Genomic DNA, 19,434 nt, shown 5'->3' with positions numbered 1-19,434 from the left:
TTTTTTTTTTAACCACCTAGGGGGTTATTTTTCTTAAATAACAACAGGGGTTTGCCAGCAGTTGGGCATTTTGGGGTGGGTGGGGGTGGGGGGTGGCATATGGCACCCACCAGTATCCCATGGGAACGGGTCCCCACGTTGCAAATGGATCACAAATTGCAAATGCATCACATTGCACATGGATCACAAACTGTAAATGCATCACACATTGCAAAAGCATCATGCTCCAAATGGATCACAAACTGCAAATGCATCACACGTTGCACATGGATCACAAATTGCAAAATGGATCACAAATTGCAAATGCATCACATTGCACATGGATCACAAATTGCAAATGCATCACGCGTTGCAAATGGATCACAAACTGCAAATGCATCACACGTTGCATGTGGATCACAAACTGCAAATGCATCACACGTTGCATGTGGATCACAAACTACAAATGCATCACACGTTGCATGTGGATCACAAACTGCAAATGCACCACACGTTGCAGTTACATCACTTATTGCACATGCATCACATCCTGGCGTGCCTGCACAAGATGGAGACACCAAAACTGAAGCTGCCAAGGAAGGTCAGGGCAAACGCACCCATCTTCCCCTCCTGCAGCATCTCTCTTTGCAATAAAGGGAATGTTCTGGTAAAAAAAAAATAAATCTGCAATAAGGAGAGTGAGCACGTTTTCCTTCCTGCCAAAAAAAAAAAATATTTCTTTGGGGGGGGGGGGATTAAGTCAACCTTCCCACTGCAATAAAACTTGCTTTGCAAGAAAGGGAGCGTGACTTTGCTCCCTCAAAAATCTTGCTTTGCAGTAAGGGGAAGGAGCGCACCTTTCCTTTGCAACAACTCTATGCAATAAAGGCAGTATGCGCATTTATTTCTTGGGAAAAAACCTGTTCACATTAAAGGCAATATGCGCATTTATTTCCTGGGGAAAAAAACCCACCACTTTGCAATAAAGGCAGTATGTGCATTTATTTCTTCGGAAAAAAATCCCTTTGCATTGAAGGTAGGATGTGCATTTATTTCTTGGGAAATAAACCCTTGCAATAAAGGCAGCATGTGCATTTATTTCCTGGGGAAACATCCCTTTGCATTGAAGGCAATATGTGCATTTATTTCTTGGGAAATAAATCCTTTGCATTAAAGGCAGCATGTGCATTTGTTTCTTGGGAAAGAATCCCTTTGCAATACAGGCAATATGTGCATTCATTTCCTGGGACACCCCCCACACACACGTTGCAATAAAGGCAGGATGTGCATTTATTTCTTGAGAAATAAATCCTTTTGCAATACAGGCAGCATGTGCATTTATTTCTTGGGAAAGAATCCCTTTGCAACCCAGGCAGCATGTGCATTTATTCCTTGCAGGGGGAAGAAACCCCTTTGCAACCAGGGGCGCGTTTTCGCTCTTGCAAAAAAAGCCTAATTCTCCTGTGCAAGAAGCAGCGCCTTTTCCTCGGCCATTAAAAAAAAAAAAAAAAAGAATTAAAAAATTTTAACAAATCCTTTGGGAAGCAGGGGAGCGCGTGCACACCCCACCCCCACTCTGAGCCTCTTCGCGTTGCTCTCACCCTTCCCCGAGTCTTCCCGTCCTAAAGATGGAGCTGTGGGTGCCGAGCCGGACTTTGCAGCCTCTTCCTTTGCAAAGCAGGATGATGCTTTTTTTTTAAAAAAAAATTTTTTTTAAACACCACCCCCCCCCCCCGCCTTTCCTGCCCATACATGTGTTTCTGTTTTGTATTGTAGCATTTGTTCTGGCGGCTCATATTTACATTTTAAGTGCATCTGGTGGGTGGGCGCTCAGGGAGGAAAGGGAAAAAAAAAAAAAAAATTACCTCCTTTTTTCTGCAACAGGAAACACCACCAAAAATATTGCAAAGGCCCCGAGTTGTTGCTTTCTTTATGCTGCACCCTTCGCCTTAAAATCAGGTTTGCAATGGGGGGGGGAGGGGGGGGGGAGGTAGGGAAGGGGGGGAGGAGGAGGAGGGGAAAAGGAGATGGGGGGGGCTTAAAATGCCTTAAAAAAAAAAAAAAAAAAAAAAAAGGAGAAGGAAGGCGGATCCACGTGGTGTAATGGGGGCAGACAGAGATCCCATTGTTTCCCAGCAATAATCAAGGGGAAATTAAAAAAAAAAAAAGGGGGGGGGGGGGAGGCATGGAGGGAGATGGATGGGGGGGGGGGGCCCCAGCCGCGTAGGGGGCTGGGATTTTTTTCCACCCCCCCCAAAATATTATCCCCCCTCCCCAAGCAAAAAAAAAAAAAAAAAAAAAAAAAGCTCCCCCCCCCCGCAACAAGCAAATAAAGGCCGGAGGCAGCGGGAGCACGAGCGGGCAGGTGTGGGGGTGCGAAGGGTGGGGGATCCCCGACCCCTTCCCGGGAGGGGGGGCGGACTTCGTGGCTCCGGGCCGTTTGCTTGCCGTGCAACCCCCCCCCCCCCCCCCCCCCCGCGAAACCCCCTTACACCCCCTCGTTTGCAACCCTCCGCAAACAGCCCTTTGTAACCCCCCCGTCCGACCCCCCCCCCTTTTCAAAAGGTCTCTGCGCAACCCCCCCGTGTACCCCCCTACACCAGCCCTCTGCACCCCCACTTTTCCAGCCCCCCCCGCAATCCCCCGTTTGCGACCCCTCCCTTTGCAACCCCACATTTCCAACACCCCCTTCGCACCCCATTTTCCAACCCCCCCTTTGCAAGCCCCTTTGTAACCCCCCATGCCCCCCCTTTGCAAACCGTCCCCATACAGCCCCCCATGCCCCCCTTTGCAAACTCACCCCTTTCAGCCCCCCCTTTGCACCCCTTCTTTACAAACCCCCCTTTGCACCCCCCCTTTGCAAACCGTCCCCATGCACCCCCCCCTTTGCACCCCCCCCTTTTGCAAACCGTCCCCATACAACCCCCCCTTTGCACCCCCACTTTGCAAACCCCCACTTTGCAGTCCCCCCTTTGAAACCCCCCTTTGCAAACCGTCCCCATACAACCCCCCCTTTGCAAACCCCCATCCCCCTTTGCACCCCCCTTTGCACACCGTCCCCATACAACCCCCCCTTTGCAAACCCCTCCTTTGCACCCCCCTTTGCAAACCGTCCCCATACACCCCCCCTTTGCAACCCCCCCTTTGCACCCCCCCTTTGCAAACCGTCCCCATACAACCCCCCCTTTGCAAAGCCCCCCCCTTTGCACCCCCCACCCCCCCCCCGGCTCCCCCGTAGCACTCGCTCCCCCCGCCGGGCCGGGCCGGGGGCGGGGGGTCCCCCTTGCCCCGGCCCCCCCGGCGCGGCCGGGCGGTGACGGCGCGCTGTGCCCAGGCGCCATGCCCCGGAGGAAGGCGGCGGGGCCGCCCTGGGACGCGGGCCCGGGCCCGGGGGCGGCAGCGGGGCGGCGGCGGCCCGGCGCGGCGGCGGCGGCGGGAGCGGTGGCGGTGGCGGGAGCGCGGCGGCGGCGGGCGGAGCGCGGCGGGAGCAGCGGCGGCAGCAGCGAGGACGAGGCGCCCCGCGAGCGGCGGGCGCGGCCCGGCAGCCCCGGCAGCCCCGGCGGGAGGCGGCCCGGTAGGCCCGGCGCGGCGGGCGGCGGAGCGGCCCGGGGACAGAGCGTCGTCATCTGCGAGCCCGAGCACAGCAAGGAGCGCATCGTGAGCGGGGCGGGGGGGGATGCGCCCCCTGCACCCCCGCGCCCGGAATGCACCCCCCGCACCCCCTAACGCAACCTCTAATGCACCCCATAATGCAACCTCTGCTGCACCCCCCGCCCCCCATAATGCAACCTCTGCTGCACCCCCTGCACCCCATAGTGCACCTTCTAATGCACCCCCCGCCCCCCATAATGCAACCTCTGCTGCACCCCCCGCCCCCCATAATGCACCTTCTAATGCACCCCCCACACCCCATAATGCAACCTCTAATGCACCCCCCCCGCCCCCCATAATGCACCTTCTAATGCACCCCCCACACCCCATAATGCAACCTCTGCTGCACCCCCCTGCACCCCATAATGCAACCTCTACTGCACCCCCTGCACCCCCCTGCACCCCATAATGCAACCTCTACTGCACCCCCCGCACCCTATAATGCAACCTCTCATGCACCCCCCGGACCCCATAATGCAACCTCTGCTGCACCCCCTGCACCCCATAATGCAACCTCTGCTGCACCCCCCTGCACCCCATAATGCAGCCTCTGCTGAATCCCCATGCACCCCATAATGCAACCCCTGCTACACCCCCTGCACCCCATAATGCAGCCTCTACTGCACCCCCTGCACCCCCCTGCACCCCATAATGCAACCTCTGCAGCATCCCCTGAACCCCCTGCACCCAATAATGCAACCTCTACTGCACCCCCTGCACCCCATAATGCATCCCCTTGCACTCCCCCGCACCCCCAATGCAACCTCTGCTGCACCCCACACACTCACTAATGCACCCCCTAATGCAACCTGTAATGCACCCTCCCTGCACCCCCCCGCACCCCCGAATGCACCCCTTGCACTCCTGTGCACCCCCCCCACCTCACAATGCAACCTCTACTGCATCCCCCGCACCCCATAATGCCCCCCCACATGCCAATGCACCCCCATGCAACTTCTAATGCACACCCCCTGCACCCCATAACAACCCCCCACGTCCCCTAATGCAACCTCTGATGCACCCCCTGTACCCCCCTGCACCCCACAATGCAACTCCCCTTGCACCCCCATTGCAACCCCCTGACACCCCTAATAAAATTCCCAATGCACCCCCAGTGCAGCCCCCCTTGCACACCACCTAATAACCCCCAATGCACCCCCCCTTTGCACCCCCTAATGCAACACCCCCTTGCACCCCCCCGCAGCCCCCCCTTTGTACCCGCAATACACCCCCCACTGCACCTCCCCTTGCACCCACCCCTTGTACCCCCTAATGCAGCCCCCCCGCTGCACCCCCTTACTGCCCTCCCCTAATGCACCCCCTGATGTACCCCCCATCGCACCCCCAGTGCAACCCCCCCAGGGTACCCCCTAATTGCACCCCTCACTGAACCCCCCCATTGCACCCCCTAACGCACCCCCCCATTGCACCCCCCTTGCATGTGTCCCCAGTTGCACCCCCCTTGCACCCCTCAATGTACCCCACAATTCCCCCCCAGTTGCCCCCCCCTTGCACCCCTTTATTGCACCCCGCTGCGCCCCAGTAATGCAGCGCCTCATTTCATTCCCCTAATGCACCCCCTTAACGCGCCCCTCTGCTGCATGCCCCCGGCCCCCCGCGTACCCCCAAACTGTACCCCCAACATTGCACCCCATCGCGGTGCTCCCGCCTGGCCCCCCCTTACTGAGCCATTTCATCGCCCCCCCCCAAAGTTTCACCCCATCGCACCCCTCAATTACTCCCCCCAGCTCCATCCCGCTACCATAAACGGGGGGGGGGGGGGGGGGGGCGGGGAGCAGTCCCCCCTCTTTTCCAGCCCCCCTTTTTGCCCTGTGTCCTGCCAAGGTGAAATCCCAGCCCCTTTTTGGTTGGGTTTTTTTTTTGGCAATTGACCCATTTTGGGCTTTTTTGGGGGGGGCAGGGGCGGGACTTTTGACCCCGTGCAAGCAATAGCTGCAATGTTGGGGTGTGCAATCACGGACCCCCCCTCCACCCTGCTGCCCCCCCACATCCCCAGTGTCCCCCAAGTGCTCCATGTCCCCCACATCCCCAATGTCCCATGTCCCCCATGTCCCCCACATCCCCAGTGGTTCCCATGTCCCCCAGTGGCCCCCATGCCCCCAGTGGCCCCCGTGTCCCTGATGTCCCGCACGTTCCCAGTATCCTGCACACCCTGTGTCCCCAGTATCCCCCATGTCCCCAGTGTCCCTGGTATCCCCAATATCCCCCACACCCGCAGCGTCCCTGGTGTCCTCCATGTCCCCCACACCCCCAGTGTCCGCAATGTCCCTGATGTCCCCCACATCCTCAGTGTCCCCATGCCCCCCATATCCCCCACATCCCCAGTATCGCCCGTGTCTCCCACATCCCCAATATCCCTCACACCCCCAGAGTCCCCCATGCCCCCAGTGTCCCCCGTGTCCCTGATGTCCCCTGTGCCCCCAGCATCCCCACTATCCCCCATGTCTCACATCCCCAGTATCCCCCACACACCCCGTGTCCCCCATGCCCCGAATGCCCCCCGTGTCCCCCATGCCCCCCGTGTCCCCCATGCCCCCCTTGTCCCCCGTCCCCCCACGTGGCTGATGGTGTCGCGGCTCCTTGCAGAAACTCGAGGGCGCCAAGTGCCGGGGGCAGCTCCTCATCTTCGGGGCCACCAACTGGGACTTGATCGGCCGCAAAGAAGTGCCTAAGCAGCAAGGTGAGGGGCGCGGGGCTCCTGCACCCCGAAACCGGCCGCCCTTTCCACTTCTAATTAATTTTTTTAATTATTATTAATTAATTTTTCTTGGTTTGGTTTTTGTTTTTTTTTTTAACCAGTTGCATATCATGATCTGGGATGCGGGGGACACGGGGACTCCCGTAAAGCAACCTAAAAGCGCTGCTTATTTTTGATGCGTTTATATTTAACTAAATCCTCTGCTTATTTTTAGGCATTTCTAATTTTTAGTTAATAATACTGGGAGGGTTGCAGTTGGGTATTGTAATCTGGGCCAGAACTTGGGGTACGGGGTGTGCTGGATCTCCTGCGAAGCAAAATTAACACATTGCTTAATTTTGGTGCCTTTAATTAATTTCTTCTGCTTATTTTTAATGCTTTTATATTTTATTTTTATTATTCATATTTTTGGAGGAGCTTTTTTGCAGTTGCGTAGCATAATCTGGGCCAGCACCTGGGGAGCGCCGGATCTGCTGCAAAGCAAAATACGTGCGCTGCTTATTTTTGATGCATTTTTATTTCGTTAGTTTTTCTCCTTATTCTTGATGCATTTATATTTAATTACCTTTTCTAATTAATTGGGGGGGAGTTACAGTTGGATATGGTAATCTGGGCCAGAACTTGGGGGGCGCTGGGCTTCCTGCAAAGCAAAACAAAACGTGCCACTGCTTTTTGATGCATTTATAGGCTGTTCATTTTCCTAATTATTTCTAAGCCTTTGTGTTTAATTATTTTTTTTATTAATTAATTGGGGAAGGGGGTTGCAGTTGCACATCGTAATCTGGGTCAGAACTTGGAGTGTGCCAGATCTGCAAAGCAACACACGGGCGCTGCTTCTTCTGGATGTGTTGATATGCCGCTGATTATTTTTTTTTCTGTTGATTTTTGATGCATTGATGCCAAATTAATTTTTGCATTAATCTGGGGGTTGTGGTTTTTTTTTTTTTCAATACAGTTGCCTATCGAAATCTGGGCCAGAACTTGTGGGGGCCGCACAGGTACGGGTGTCTCTCAGGTATTCAGGTGCGGAGCGTGGTTTCGGGACCCTGCGCCGCTCACAGCCTGCTCATCACCACCGACGGCAAGCTCTGGAGCTGGGGTGAGCAACAAGGGGGGCTGGCACCCCCAAAAAACCCTCTGGCCACCTGGTAGCCTGATGCCAGGAGGCTTCATCCTCCCATTTTGCTGCAAAACCTGGCGATTTTGGGCTAGGTCGCAATGAAAAAGGGCAGCTGGGACACGGGGACACGAAGCGGGTGGAAGCGCCGAAGCTCATCGAGGTGCTGGGGGGCGAAGCCATCGTGCTGGCAGCCTGCGGCCGTAATCACACCCTGGCCCTTACAGGTATGAGGGGGGGGGGAAACCTGACATTTTAAGCAAATTATCTGAAATCAGCCCATTTTGCCCCCAAACATCTTTTTTTTTTTTTCCTTATTGCATTGCAGAGAGTGGCTCGGTGTTCGCCTTTGGGGAGAATAAAATGGGGCAGCTGGGGCTGGGGAACCAGACGGATGCCGTGCCCAGCCCCACGCAGGTATCACTGCTCCTTTCCGTCCTTCCCCTCGTGTGGTTTGAGTGAAAAAACCAACAGATTTGGGGGTTTCTCCTTGAAAAAAATCCCTAGCAGAGCCCAAACCCCTTTAGGAACTCCCGAGCATCCCTCTCAGGGAGGGCTTCATGTGCAGCTGCGGTGGGAAAAGAAAAATGCAAGAATTGAAAATAAACCCCCAGATCTGAGGATTTTGGGGGTTCCCCTGGGAAATTCAGCTTTTTTGCCTTTTTCCTCTATTTTTTACCCCTTTTTCTGCAGATCATGTACAATGGGCAGCCCATCACCAAGCTGGCCTGCGGGGCTGAATTCAGCATGATCATGGATTGCAAAGGAAACCTCTACTCCTTTGGGTGCCCCGAGTACGGGCAGCTGGGTACGGTGCTGTTTTGGGGTGTTTTGCTGCAATTTTGAGGTATTATGGGGTTGGGGGGTGGTGGTGAGTGGAATTTCCCTGCCTCAGTTTCCACATCTGAGTGACGAGAGCATCCCTCCCCTTTACCTCCAGGAAAAGTGGCGGGGTGGGAGCTGCAAATAAAAAGGGGGTTGCGAGGGGAGAGGGGATTTCTGCAGGTGACGTGGGACTAGTGGGGTGCAAAGTGTGGGGGAGGGCACCCCGTTTTCATCCTGTTGCTTGTCCGCAGGGCATAATTCCGATGGGAAATTCATCGCCCGGGCGCAGCGGATAGAGTACGACTGCGAGCTGGTGCCGCGCCGCGTGGCCATCTTCATCGAGAAGACCAAAGATGGGCAGATCCTGCCTGTCCCCAACGTGGTGGTGCGGGACGTGGCGTGCGGGGCCAACCACACGGTACGCGCGGCCGGCGGCGCCTTGTGTTCAGTTATTTGCAAATAGCGGTGTGCGTGAATGCAGGAAGGTTTGCAGCGTGCATGTCAGGCTGAATGTTTGCAGGGTGCGGGTGTTCGCAGGGTGCACGTCAGGGCAAAGATCTGCAGGGTGCATTTAAGGATTAAAATTTGCAGCATGCATTTTTAATGCACACGTTGCAGTGTGCATGTCAGAACATTTGCAGCGTGCATTTTAAGGGTGAAGTTTTGCAGCGCCTGTGTTGAGGATAAGATCTGCGGCATGCATTTCTAAGGATTGAAGTTTGCATCGTGCATGTAAGGCTAAATATTTGCAGTGTGTATTTAAGGATTGAGATTTGCAGGACGCATTTAAGGGTAAAGTTTTGCAGCATGCATGTAAGTGTAGAGATTTGCAGCGTGCATTTAGGGATGGAGATTTGCATTGTGTATATAAGGATAAATACTTGCAGCGTTGCATTTCAGGATAAGAGATCTGCAGCGTGCGTATCAGGATAAATACTTGTGCTGTGCATTTAAGACTACAGATCTGCAGCCTGCATTTAAGGATAGAGTCTTGCAGCCTGCATGTAAGGATTGAGGTTTGCTGCATGCCTTTAAGGCTGAAGGTTTGCAGGGTGCATTTAAGGATAAATACTTGCAGTGTGCATTTTACAATAGTGATTTGCAGCATGTATATCAGGATAAATACTTGTGCCGTGCATTTAAGACTACAGATTTGCAGCCTGCATTTAAGGGTAGAGTCTTGCAGCCTGCATGTAAGGATTGAGGTTTGCTGCATGCCTTTAAGGCTGAAGATTTGCAGAGTGCATTTAAGGACACAGATTTGCAGGATGCGTTTAAGAATAAATACTTGCAGTGTTGCATTTCAGGATAGAGATTTGCAGCATGCGTTTAAGGATAAATAGTTGCGCCGTGCATTTAAGACTACATATTTGCAGCCTGCATTTAAGGATAGAGTCTTGCAGCCTGCATTTAAGGACTGAGGTTTGCTTTAAGGCTGAAGACTTGCAGGGTGCATTTAAGGATAAATACTTGCAGCGTGCATGTAGCATTTGCGATACGCACCGCAATCGATGCCGTTTATGGCGGCCGCTGCGGTTTTCCCTGCAACAAGCTGGTCGGGTCTCAGCTGCTCATGGGTGGTGGTGGGGGGGTGCGTTTCTCCATCCCCAGCTCGTCCTGGACTCGCAGAAGCGCGTTTTCTCCTGGGGGTTTGGGGGCTACGGGCGGCTGGGCCATGCCGAGCAGAAGGACGAGATGGTGCCTCGGCTGGTGAAGCTCTTCGACTTCCCGGGGCGCGGGGCGGCGCAGATTTACGCCGGCTACACGTGCTCCTTTGCCGTCAGCGAGACAGGTCGGGATTTGGGTGTTATTTGGGGGTTTTAGGGGATGCCGGGGGGGTGCTGGAGCTTGACGCATCATGTCGGGGGGCTTGCAGGCGGCTTGTTTTTTTGGGGTGCCACCAACACCTCCCGGGAGTCCACCATGTACCCCAAAGCCGTGCAGGACCTCTGCGGCTGGAAAATCCGCAGCCTGGCCTGTGGGTAAGTCCAAGCCCCACTGCCCCGCCCCCCCCCCCCCCCAAAAAAAACCCAAACAAAAAACCACCCCAATTTCCTGGTGTTTTGGGGTGCAGCCACCTATGGGGTGGGGGGTGGGGGGGCACAGGGTCACCCTGCCTTGCACCCCACTGCAGGAAGAGCAGCATCATCGTGGCGGCGGACGAGAGCACCATCAGCTGGGGTCCCTCGCCTACCTTCGGGGAACTGGTAAGATGGATTTACTGGGAACCCCCAACCTCTTGACACCCCAGACCCCTCTGGCAGCTCCTAGTGGCAGGAACTGGCTGCTTGCCAACCCCCCCCCCCCCCCCTCCACACTGGTTTCCCCCCACCCCGCTCCATGGGATGCGCTTGGCAGGGCTACGGGGACCACAAACCCAAATCCTCGACGGCTGCCCAAGAGGTGAAGACCCTGGATGGGATCTACACGGAGCAGGTGAGTGGTGCTGGAGGGGGGGCCACTGACCTAAATACGGTGGCTGGGGCCGTACACAACTCATCACACCCATGGGGTGCTCAAACATGGTCCTGGATGAAAAGAAAGGTTGTGGGGAGGGGGGGGAGGAAAGCAGCAGGGCATGGTCTCGTGCCTCAGTTTCCCCACTCTGCCCCATCCCAGGTGGCCATGGGCTATGCCCACTCGCTGGTCATCGCCCGCGACGAGACCGACGCTGAGAAAGAGAAGCTCCGCAAGTTGCCCGAGTACAACCCCCGCACCATCTGAGGGGCTCCCCCGTTCGCCGGGACCCCCCCCCAAACCCCGCTTTTCCAAGCCAGCCGCGGTTTTAACTACCTGTTCTCCCATTTCCAAAGCCTTGGGGTTTTTTTTTTTATTTCACACTCCCTTTCCCCCCATGGCTTGTTGAGTTCCCGACCGTAGCAGGATCTTTTGGCACATCCAGGCTTAATTTTGGGGGGTTATGATTTGAATTATTTTGACTTTATTTGTATTTTTCTGCATTGCTTTTTATTATTTCCCCTTTTCCCAGCCGCAAACATCCCTGGCTGCAGGCTTGGGGTGAAACTGGGGACCTGAAGAGCAGCTGCAAAACATCTCTTTTTCCTCAATATTCCAATTTTTTGGCATTTTTCCCAAATACCCCCCACTTTGGGTGCTATAATTTTGGGGGTCCCCCTGCCCCCCAGCATCCCTTTTCCCAGAGGGATTCAGGATACGGATGTCATCCCACATCCCCAAGGGCCAAACCCATCCCCAGCATCATTTTGGGGCTCCCCTCGCCGCTATCGCAGCCCTCGCCCACCCCAGGGAGATCTCAGGTATGAAGAGGGGAGCCCTAAAGCATCGCGTAAGCTTTTTCTTGGAATTATTCTTGATTTGTTTTTAATTATTATTAATTATTTCTGCCTGGTTATCAGCCCAAAGTCCCTCCTACAACGCTGTGCACTGTGCTGGAGAAACGAGGTGCCTTTATCGAGCAGAGCCCAGCTCTGCCTTCACGCAACCCAAGGGTGATTTTTTTTATTTTTCTTTCAAAATTTTTAGGGTTTGTTTTGAAATACTGATTTTTTTAAGTCCTTTCTGCTCTCCCTGACGGGTCGCGCTGGGTGCTCGGGGGCGGTGGTTGCCGCATTCGCGCCCGTTTGGGTTGTTTCGCAGTAAAAAAAAAGGGTGGGTTGGGTTTTTTTTCTTAATTTGCTTGGGGTTGGGGGTTATTTTGGGGGTTTTTTGGGGTGTGTTAGAGAGAAAATATCCAGGACAGGGAGAGCAGCTGGGTGGAAAAGTAAAATATTCCGCTTTTTTAGCAATATTAGGGTTTTTTGGAGTTGCAGCACAAGCAGATGCCGCAGCCTCAGTAAAAGATGGGGTGGAAAAATCACCAAACCCCCACTTTTACACACACACACACCCCCCGAAAAGCATCATTTCGGTTCATCCTGCCTTCCAGCAAAATAATTTTAGCCTGATTAAACTTCTCCCCCATCGGCCACCCTGTCCCGGCCACGGGCGAGCAAAGGAGGAGGCTCGAGAAAGAAAATAATCCTAAACCACGAGGATCTGGGAACAGCTCGTCCTTTAGCAGAGGGTCCTGGGTTAGTGCTGTAATTGTCTTCTTCATGTTTGGTTTTGTTTTGTTTTTTTTTTTTATATTTCTTGGAGTAAATGTTTAAATAAATGACGTCATTGTGTACACCCCTCTCACTCTTCACTTTATCCACCCTTATTTCTTAACTCTTTTTCATTTAAATTTGATTAATTTAACCAAAGGGAGGTGCAGGGGATGCTTTTTCCTTGCCGGGATGCACGCCCAGCATCCCCAAAAGGAAATCCACAGCCATTAGAGGGCACCATCCTGCTGCCGACAGCATCCTCCATCCCAAAATAGCCTCCCCCCAGCATTTCTCTTTCATATTTTGCAGGCAGGGTGCAAACACAGGGCGGCGCATGCATGTCTGAGTATTTCAGTGCATGCCTGGGTGGTTGTGTGCATACCGGGTTGTGCTTTGTGTGTACACATGGGTGGTGTTTTTGTGCATGCACGCATGGTTTTGCACATGCATGCAGGAGTTTGTGCATGTGTGTGCCTTGTTGGACATCCCTGTGTCTGTTTTCTGTGCATGCATGTGCATTTTTGTATGCGCATGCAGCAGTCTTAAGGGGCACACATGCTTGATGGTTTTGCGTGCACATGTCTTTTTGGGCACACCTGTATTTCTGTGCCCACATGCATGTGTCTTTTTGTGTGCATGCGTGTGGTTTTGTGCACACACACATGTCTGGTTTTGTGCATGCATGTGGGTTTGTGCCAGCACACGTAGCCTCACGTGTGTGCACTTTGGGGCATGCACGTGTGTTTTTTGCCCATGCATCACTGCAGCAATAGAGAGAACTGTACAACCCTGCTCACCGCTTTTTTCCCCCGCCCTGTTTAACCATTTTAATTGTAATTGCTGTGCCAGGAGAGAATGCCCACGTGCCACACCACACACCCAGAGAGTGACAAAAACACCTGCCCGTTTAAAACAAAGCTTCCAACCTTGCCCCCAGCAAGAGGGAAGCCAGGAGGAAGCTGCAGCCCTTTATTTCAAACCATTGAAGGCACTTGCAGGGATGGGGAGAGGGCTTTAGGGAGAGGGGACTTCAGGGCACCATGTGCCACCATTTGAAGGCGAGGGGCTTACGGCAGACGTTGGTGCCGCAGTGGACCTCCCCAGAGAGGACATGGTAGGAGTAGTAGTCGTTGATGAAGGTGCAGGTGAGGCCCAGGGGCTCCAGCAGCGCCCGCACCCGCTGCTCCAGGCAGCATTGCCCACCCACCAGCGGTCCAAAGGGCTTGGGGATGCCCAGGTGCCTGCCCAGCACCAGCATGTTCACCTGCAGCATGGGGATGGTGGTGAGGGTGCACATCCCAGCCCAGATTCACCCCGGAGGGTCAGGGCAGGAGGAGGATGCTGGGTGTTAGTTACCATGTCGGGGAAGTAGGCTGAGGCACCAGTGGCTGCGTCGCCTTGGAAGAGCTGGGGGATGTCAAGGATGTCCGGCTCTGTCAGCCCGAGCGTCCGCTTCAGGATGTCCCGGTTCCAGTTGATACAGCTCTGATAGGAGGGAGGCGGGAGAGATGGATGGATGGATGGATGGATGGACAGAGGGAGGGAGGGACAGAGGGAGGGGCAGGCAGGTGGAGGGAGGGATGGGTGGAAGGAGGGAGGGATGGAGGGACGGGTGGATGGATGGATAAAGGGATAAGAGGGATGGATGGAGAGCAGAGGGATGGGCAGGCAGGTGGAGGGAGGGGTGGGTGGAAGGAGGGATGGGTGGATGGATGGATAAAGGGATAGAGGGATGGACAGAGGGACGGGTGGGTGGATGGATAAAGGGATAGAGGGATGGATAGAGGGACAGGTAGACAGATGGACAGAGGGATGGAAGAAAGGGTGGAGATGGGGAAGAAGGGAGGGAGGGTTGGAAAGGAGGCCCCCCTGCTCCCCTTCTTTACCTGGACATAATTATTGAATTTCCGGAGGCCTTCGTTAGCCAGAATCTCGTTCATCGTCCGCTTGGGCACGTCCTCCAGTCCTGCAGCACAGATAACTGGGCAGGAATTCTTCCCCCAACACATTTGGGATGAGATTCCCAGGTCTGATCCAGGAGCTCCCCCATTTCAGGGGTCACGGGCAGTGAGCTCGATCCCAACCCAGGAAATCAAATCTGCGCAGCTTTTTAATTAATCCTGCCCCCCATCTTTGCTGCTGGCAGCGCTTTCCAGCCATTAGCTGGGTTTCAGGGTGTCATGCACTCACATGCCCCGTTGCATTTTGCAGGAAAAAAGGGAAAATGAACCCATCAAGCCCCAGTTTTCCTCCTCCCCCCTACCCTCGAACATCACCGCCTCGCCAAACCCCTCCTCTTGCTTCTCCTTAAGGAGCTGGTAGCAGGCGCCAGGGCTGGCCAGGAGCAGCCGAAAACCCTGGGGAGGAAGAAGGGATGATTGGGGGGGAGGGGGGGGGGGATAAAGGCTGCACCCCACTTTTTTCCCTGCTCCAGGACTCGTTACCTTCCGATCAGGTGCAGGGACGAAGCTAAGAAACTCATCTACGTGGCCGACGAAGAGCCAGTCCGAAAACAGCTCCACCGGCGCCTGCACTTTTTGGGCAACGAGGAAATCCTTGACGGCTTTTGCCATCCGCCGGCCACCGAACCTGGGGGGACACAAGGAGGGGGGCTGCCATTTTGGGGTGCCCAAGGTGATGCTCTGCTTGCAACCAGCCTCAAACAGTACATAAAAATCTTTTTTTGGAGGTTTTTTCCCCCAATGCTTCAAACCCCCATCGTGCATCTCACCGGGGGAAGCTGCTGCCAATCAGGATGCGGCCCAAGGGATACTCCTTGCCCTGAACCGTCACGGGGGGGCTCACCTCCAAATTACCAAAAGAATCAAGGCTGGAAGCACCCTCCGGTGCTTGCCGGGCCACATAACCAAAATCAGGGCCCTGGATGGGGAAAAAATAGGGATAATGGTTAAAAAACCAAGGGGTATTGGTTAAAAAAAAAAGCTGTAAGCACCCAAAGTGCAGTGCTCCCAAATCATCCTCCCTGCTGGCTCTTCCCCTCCCAAAAGTGAAGGAAAAATAATAGATTTATCCTATTTTTTTAATGGATTAGCAAAGCTTTATGCCTTGCTGGGGAAGGGAGGAGGAAGGGATTGGGTACCAGGATGCTCTTGACGGGGAAATCCTTCAGTCCCCGGTCACGGGGTGAGTCAAAGACAACGGGGAAGGTCTTGTGGGGGGCTTGCACGTAGCCAAATTCGACCTCATCCTGGAAAAGGGATGGAGAGGGTTTGGGGGACCCCCCCTGGAGCTGCTGCAGTGAGAATGGGGCTGGGCATCATCCTGCACTCACCTGGATCCAGCGGTCATGGCGGTTCTTTGGCAGCGGACAGACAGTGAGAGGGCACTTGGCTTTCTCGGCCATGGCACCCACGGCCGCCACAAAATCCTCGTTGTCATCCACACTGGGAAGAAAAATGGGATACGGGAACTGCTCCAGCACCAGGCAGGATGCAGCCACCCACCCAGCACCCACCTGCAGACAAAGACCTCCAGCGGTGTTGCTGTGTTGGGAGTCATGATCCACGGAGCTACGCGGAAAACCACCGTGTCAGTGAAAATCGGAGTCTCCAGCAAACCCTGGGAAGGCGGGGAGGGGCAGGGGGGCAGTGTTTGGGCTCTGCTCCCCCCCGTCACAGCTCACCCTGACCCCCCCAGTGGCTGGTACCTTCTCAGGGCTCTCCAGCAGCGTGACGTGGAAAGCCACGAGCCCTGAAAATCCGACGTCGGGGAAGGCAAGCCCCTCCACGTAGAAGATGCTCTCCTCCTGATGCCGGCTGTGTTTGACGGTGTAGGCGAGCTTCGAGCCCCCCAGCACGTGCTTGTAATCCTCCAGTGCCACACTGTCTGTGGATGCAAGCACCGTGCAGCCCCCTTAAACAGCCGACCCCTTTTCTGCAGCGTTTTGGCTCTTTTATTTTTTTTTTTTTTTTTGGCTAAAAGACATATTTGATCCCATGGAGCATGCACAGCGGGAACAAAATCAGCCAGTGCATCAGATAAACCCCCGCCACGGGATGTAGGCTGGATGCTACAGAAGTGGTACCCGCCCCGCTGCAAGCATTTTGCTTGAACGGCAATAATCTGGGGTGCCTGTCCCCCCCCAAACCCCAGTGTCAGCCACTCACTGCCGCCATAGAAAACGCCGACTTTATCAGCGTCGCCGAAGTCTACGTGGAGGAGGAGGTGATGGCCGGCAAAGATCGTGCGGGGACCTCGGGTCCGCAGCACCATCTGTGACATGTCCTTCAGGTCTGGCAGGAAAAGGGGTGTAAGAAAGGATAATCTGGGGGAAAAAAATAGGAAAATGGGGGTTTCTTGTATGGGATGTGCCAGTACCGGCATAGGAGCGGATGGCGGTGTCACGGTTATCCGGCATCTCGGCTTTGGGATCGTCGCGGTCACAGTTCACTAGCAGGATGGCCCCATGTCCGTCGGGACCCCACGTCCAGGTTGCCTGGCGGGGGGATGAAGCAGGGCTGTGGGTGTCAGCCATCTCCCCCCATCCCACAGCAGTGCCGGGGGGCTCCTACCCCCCCTTTATACCTTATCCAGCAGTGTCCTGCTCACCGTCCCGCTGCGGTTGGTGTCGGCATCCAGCGAGACCTCTGTGGGGAGAGGGATGCTGGGGGTGGGGGGTGGGGGGCATCCCCACCAGCGCCATGGCTTGGGGGTTCCCCCACCCCACACACTTACCCACGCAGGTGAGGTACAGCATGGCTCTGCCCACGGGCACCCCGCCAGCTTCCCCAAAATAAGAAATCCTGACCTGCAACAAGGAGTGGGTGCTCGCCACTGTGCAGAGAAGGGCCGGACCCTGCCGGTACACCAGCACCCACCTTTTCGTCGCCCACGTCCTTGCTGAGAGCATCCATGGCCAGCAGCACCTCGGCGCCGGCGGCCAGGGGCCAGCGGCACACGCTGGAGGGCAGCTTGACGCTCTGTGTCTCATGTACCACGTAGAGCTTCACGCCCGGCGTCCCCTGCACGTGGAAGGCAACCGCGTCTTTGGGTGCAGATCTGAGATCGGGGGAAAACCCAGTGAGAGCCCCAGGTGGGGGCATTGCTGGAATAACAGAGCGTGCGGCCAACCACAGGTGACACAAATCCTGCCACGTGCAATATGCAAGGAATCCTGCAATGTGCAATTCCAACAAGTCGTGCAAAAAGCACTGAATCCTGCAAAATGCAATTGCAACAAGTCCTGCGATACGCAGTTGCAAGAAAGCCTTCAATATGCAACAAATCCTGCAATTTGCAGTTGCACCAAGTCCTGCAAAATGCAGCAAACCCTGCAAAATACAGCTGCACCAAGCCCTGAGATATGCAACACATCCTGCAATGTGCGATTGCATCAAGTCCTTCAATATGCAACAAATCCTCCAAAACGTGATTACAACAAATCCTGCAAAAGGCAATTGCAACAAATCCCGCAAAAGGCGATTACAACAAATCCAGCCAGAGGCAACAAATCCTGCAAAAGGCAGCGGCAACAAATCCCGCAATATTAATTGCAACAAACCCTGCCATTCACACAAAATCTTGCAACATTCAACTCTATCAAATGATGCGAAATGCAACAAGTCCCTCAACATTAATCACAATAAACCCTGCAACATGCACCAAATGGTGCAATACTGAGTCGCAACGCAGCCCACAAAATGCCACGAGTTCTGCAAAACGCAACTGCAACAAATCAATACCACAAAACCTCCAAATTGCCACAAATCCTGCAACATTCCTTGCAGCAAACCCCCTGGAGCTGTTTGGGTTTAGCGTGGTGGTTTTTTTTTTCATGGGATCACCCAAATATTCACGTTTAACCCCCCCGGCAGTGCTGGCAGCGAGGTCTGACTGGTTGCATCCCCTTCAGAGTGAAGCAAAGCTGCAGCGGTCGGGCAGGCTGCAGCTCGCATCACTCCACCCGGCTGCAAGAGGCCACGGGCGATGGGCCAAGGAGCACAAATCCTGACCGCCAGGAGGGAAGCACAGATCTGTCCCCAGGGGGGAAGGAAAAAACCCATCCCCACGGCAACTGGGAGAGGATGGGATGCTGTCGGCAGCCATGGTGTGGTGGGTTTGGATGCAAAATAAAACCCCAAGCTTCTGCTTGAGCTGGATTTCGAGGAAACAAAAACCCCAAAACCTGCTGCTGAAAAGCACTTGAACTTGGGCTGGGGCCAACGAAGCAGCGAAAACCCCCAGTGCTGGGAGGTGACGTCCCGGCCAGCAGCGCCGTGGTGGTTTCACTCCACGCATTCCCCCCAAACAGAGAAATATTTCAGTTTTGCAGGACACGGCAAACCCCGCCTGAGATGTGAAACTCAGCCCAGGGCATCACTCAAAGCTCCCAGGGGGTGCTTTCTGCACCCCAAAAACTGCAAAATCCCCCTTGGGGGGGTCACCACCTGGCTGTTGCATCGCGGTTTAGAGCATCCCCTTCCTCCCAGGGCTTGGCATCCCCTGGGAAAAACACCAGTGCTGCCCCGGCCTCACCCTGAGCTATTTTTATCAGTTTGATTAATGGGATAAAAGCAAAAAAAAAAAAAAAAAAGCAGATTTTGGGTTCCTCCCCCCCTCCATCAGCATCGTGGCTGCTTACCCACAGACATCCAGGGAGAGCTCGGTGCCCAGCACGCAGACAGTGCTGGTGGGACGCTGGGTGGAGAGCTGGACGCGGCGCTGCTGGGCCATGCTGGCAGGCCCCTGGGGCACCCTTGGGTGCTGCGATGGGTGGCACAAGGGGATTTATAAAGTGTGGCTGCTGGGAGGGGATTAATCAAAGCCCAGCTTAATCCCACCTCCGGGCTCTCAGCCTCTAGGCTGGGTGTGCACTGTGCCCGGCCGTGCTTCCTGGTGATGGGAGTATGAATCAGTGCGGGGGGAAAAGCACCCCAAGACACCCACGAGGGTTTTTTCTTTCTTTATAAGAAGCCTGGGGGTGGGTTGGTTCCCCCCCCTCCCCCCTTAGCACAAAGAGACGCTGATGTGACCAGCCACCCTTAAACCCACGCTATAAAATATTCAGTGTGACACCAGAGCCGAGCTGGGGACATGCCAGCACCAGGCTCGGT

General features: G+C 54.8%; 2 protein-coding genes and 1 long non-coding RNA gene across 3 annotated transcripts; 1 reads left to right on the top strand and 2 right to left on the bottom strand.

Moving 5' to 3' along the window:
• Positions 1 to 1,251: 1,251 nt before the first annotated feature.
• Positions 1,252 to 1,933, bottom strand: LOC119145114. Its single transcript, XR_005103305.1, has 2 exons — positions 1,845 to 1,933; positions 1,252 to 1,647 (listed from the first exon to the last, which is right to left on the bottom strand). It is a non-coding gene; the product is annotated as an uncharacterized LOC119145114 (long non-coding RNA).
• On the top strand, positions 1,646 to 12,441 carry RCC2 (regulator of chromosome condensation 2). Its single transcript, XM_037381225.1, has 13 exons — positions 1,646 to 1,938; positions 3,314 to 3,636; positions 6,238 to 6,331; positions 7,305 to 7,448; positions 7,562 to 7,693; positions 7,795 to 7,883; positions 8,160 to 8,274; positions 8,543 to 8,709; positions 9,903 to 10,083; positions 10,168 to 10,273; positions 10,426 to 10,498; positions 10,650 to 10,727; positions 10,911 to 12,441. Exons 2-13 carry the CDS (start codon positions 3,319 to 3,321, stop codon positions 11,013 to 11,015), a joined length of 1,602 nt encoding a protein of 533 aa, XP_037237122.1. The 5' UTR covers positions 1,646 to 1,938; positions 3,314 to 3,318; the 3' UTR covers positions 11,016 to 12,441.
• Positions 12,442 to 13,261: 820 nt separating this feature from the next.
• LOC119145600 (protein-arginine deiminase type-3-like) lies at positions 13,262 to 19,230 on the bottom strand. Its single transcript, XM_037382235.1, has 16 exons — positions 18,963 to 19,230; positions 17,200 to 17,380; positions 17,057 to 17,129; positions 16,907 to 16,968; positions 16,700 to 16,817; positions 16,489 to 16,614; positions 16,029 to 16,207; positions 15,837 to 15,940; positions 15,654 to 15,765; positions 15,462 to 15,569; positions 15,093 to 15,241; positions 14,806 to 14,950; positions 14,625 to 14,718; positions 14,248 to 14,327; positions 13,718 to 13,846; positions 13,262 to 13,625 (listed from the first exon to the last, which is right to left on the bottom strand). The coding sequence occupies exons 1-16, from the start codon at positions 19,052 to 19,054 to the stop codon at positions 13,392 to 13,394; spliced, it is 1,986 nt and encodes a 661-aa protein (XP_037238132.1). The 5' UTR covers positions 19,055 to 19,230; the 3' UTR covers positions 13,262 to 13,391.
• Between the last annotated feature and the right edge of the window lie 204 nt (positions 19,231 to 19,434).

The sequence above is a fragment of the Falco rusticolus genome, chromosome 3, assembly GCF_015220075.1.
Source record: "Falco rusticolus isolate bFalRus1 chromosome 3, bFalRus1.pri, whole genome shotgun sequence".
Classification (NCBI taxonomy): Eukaryota; Metazoa; Chordata; class Aves; order Falconiformes; family Falconidae; genus Falco; species Falco rusticolus.
This window is presented reverse-complemented; position numbering and strand designations above follow the sequence as displayed.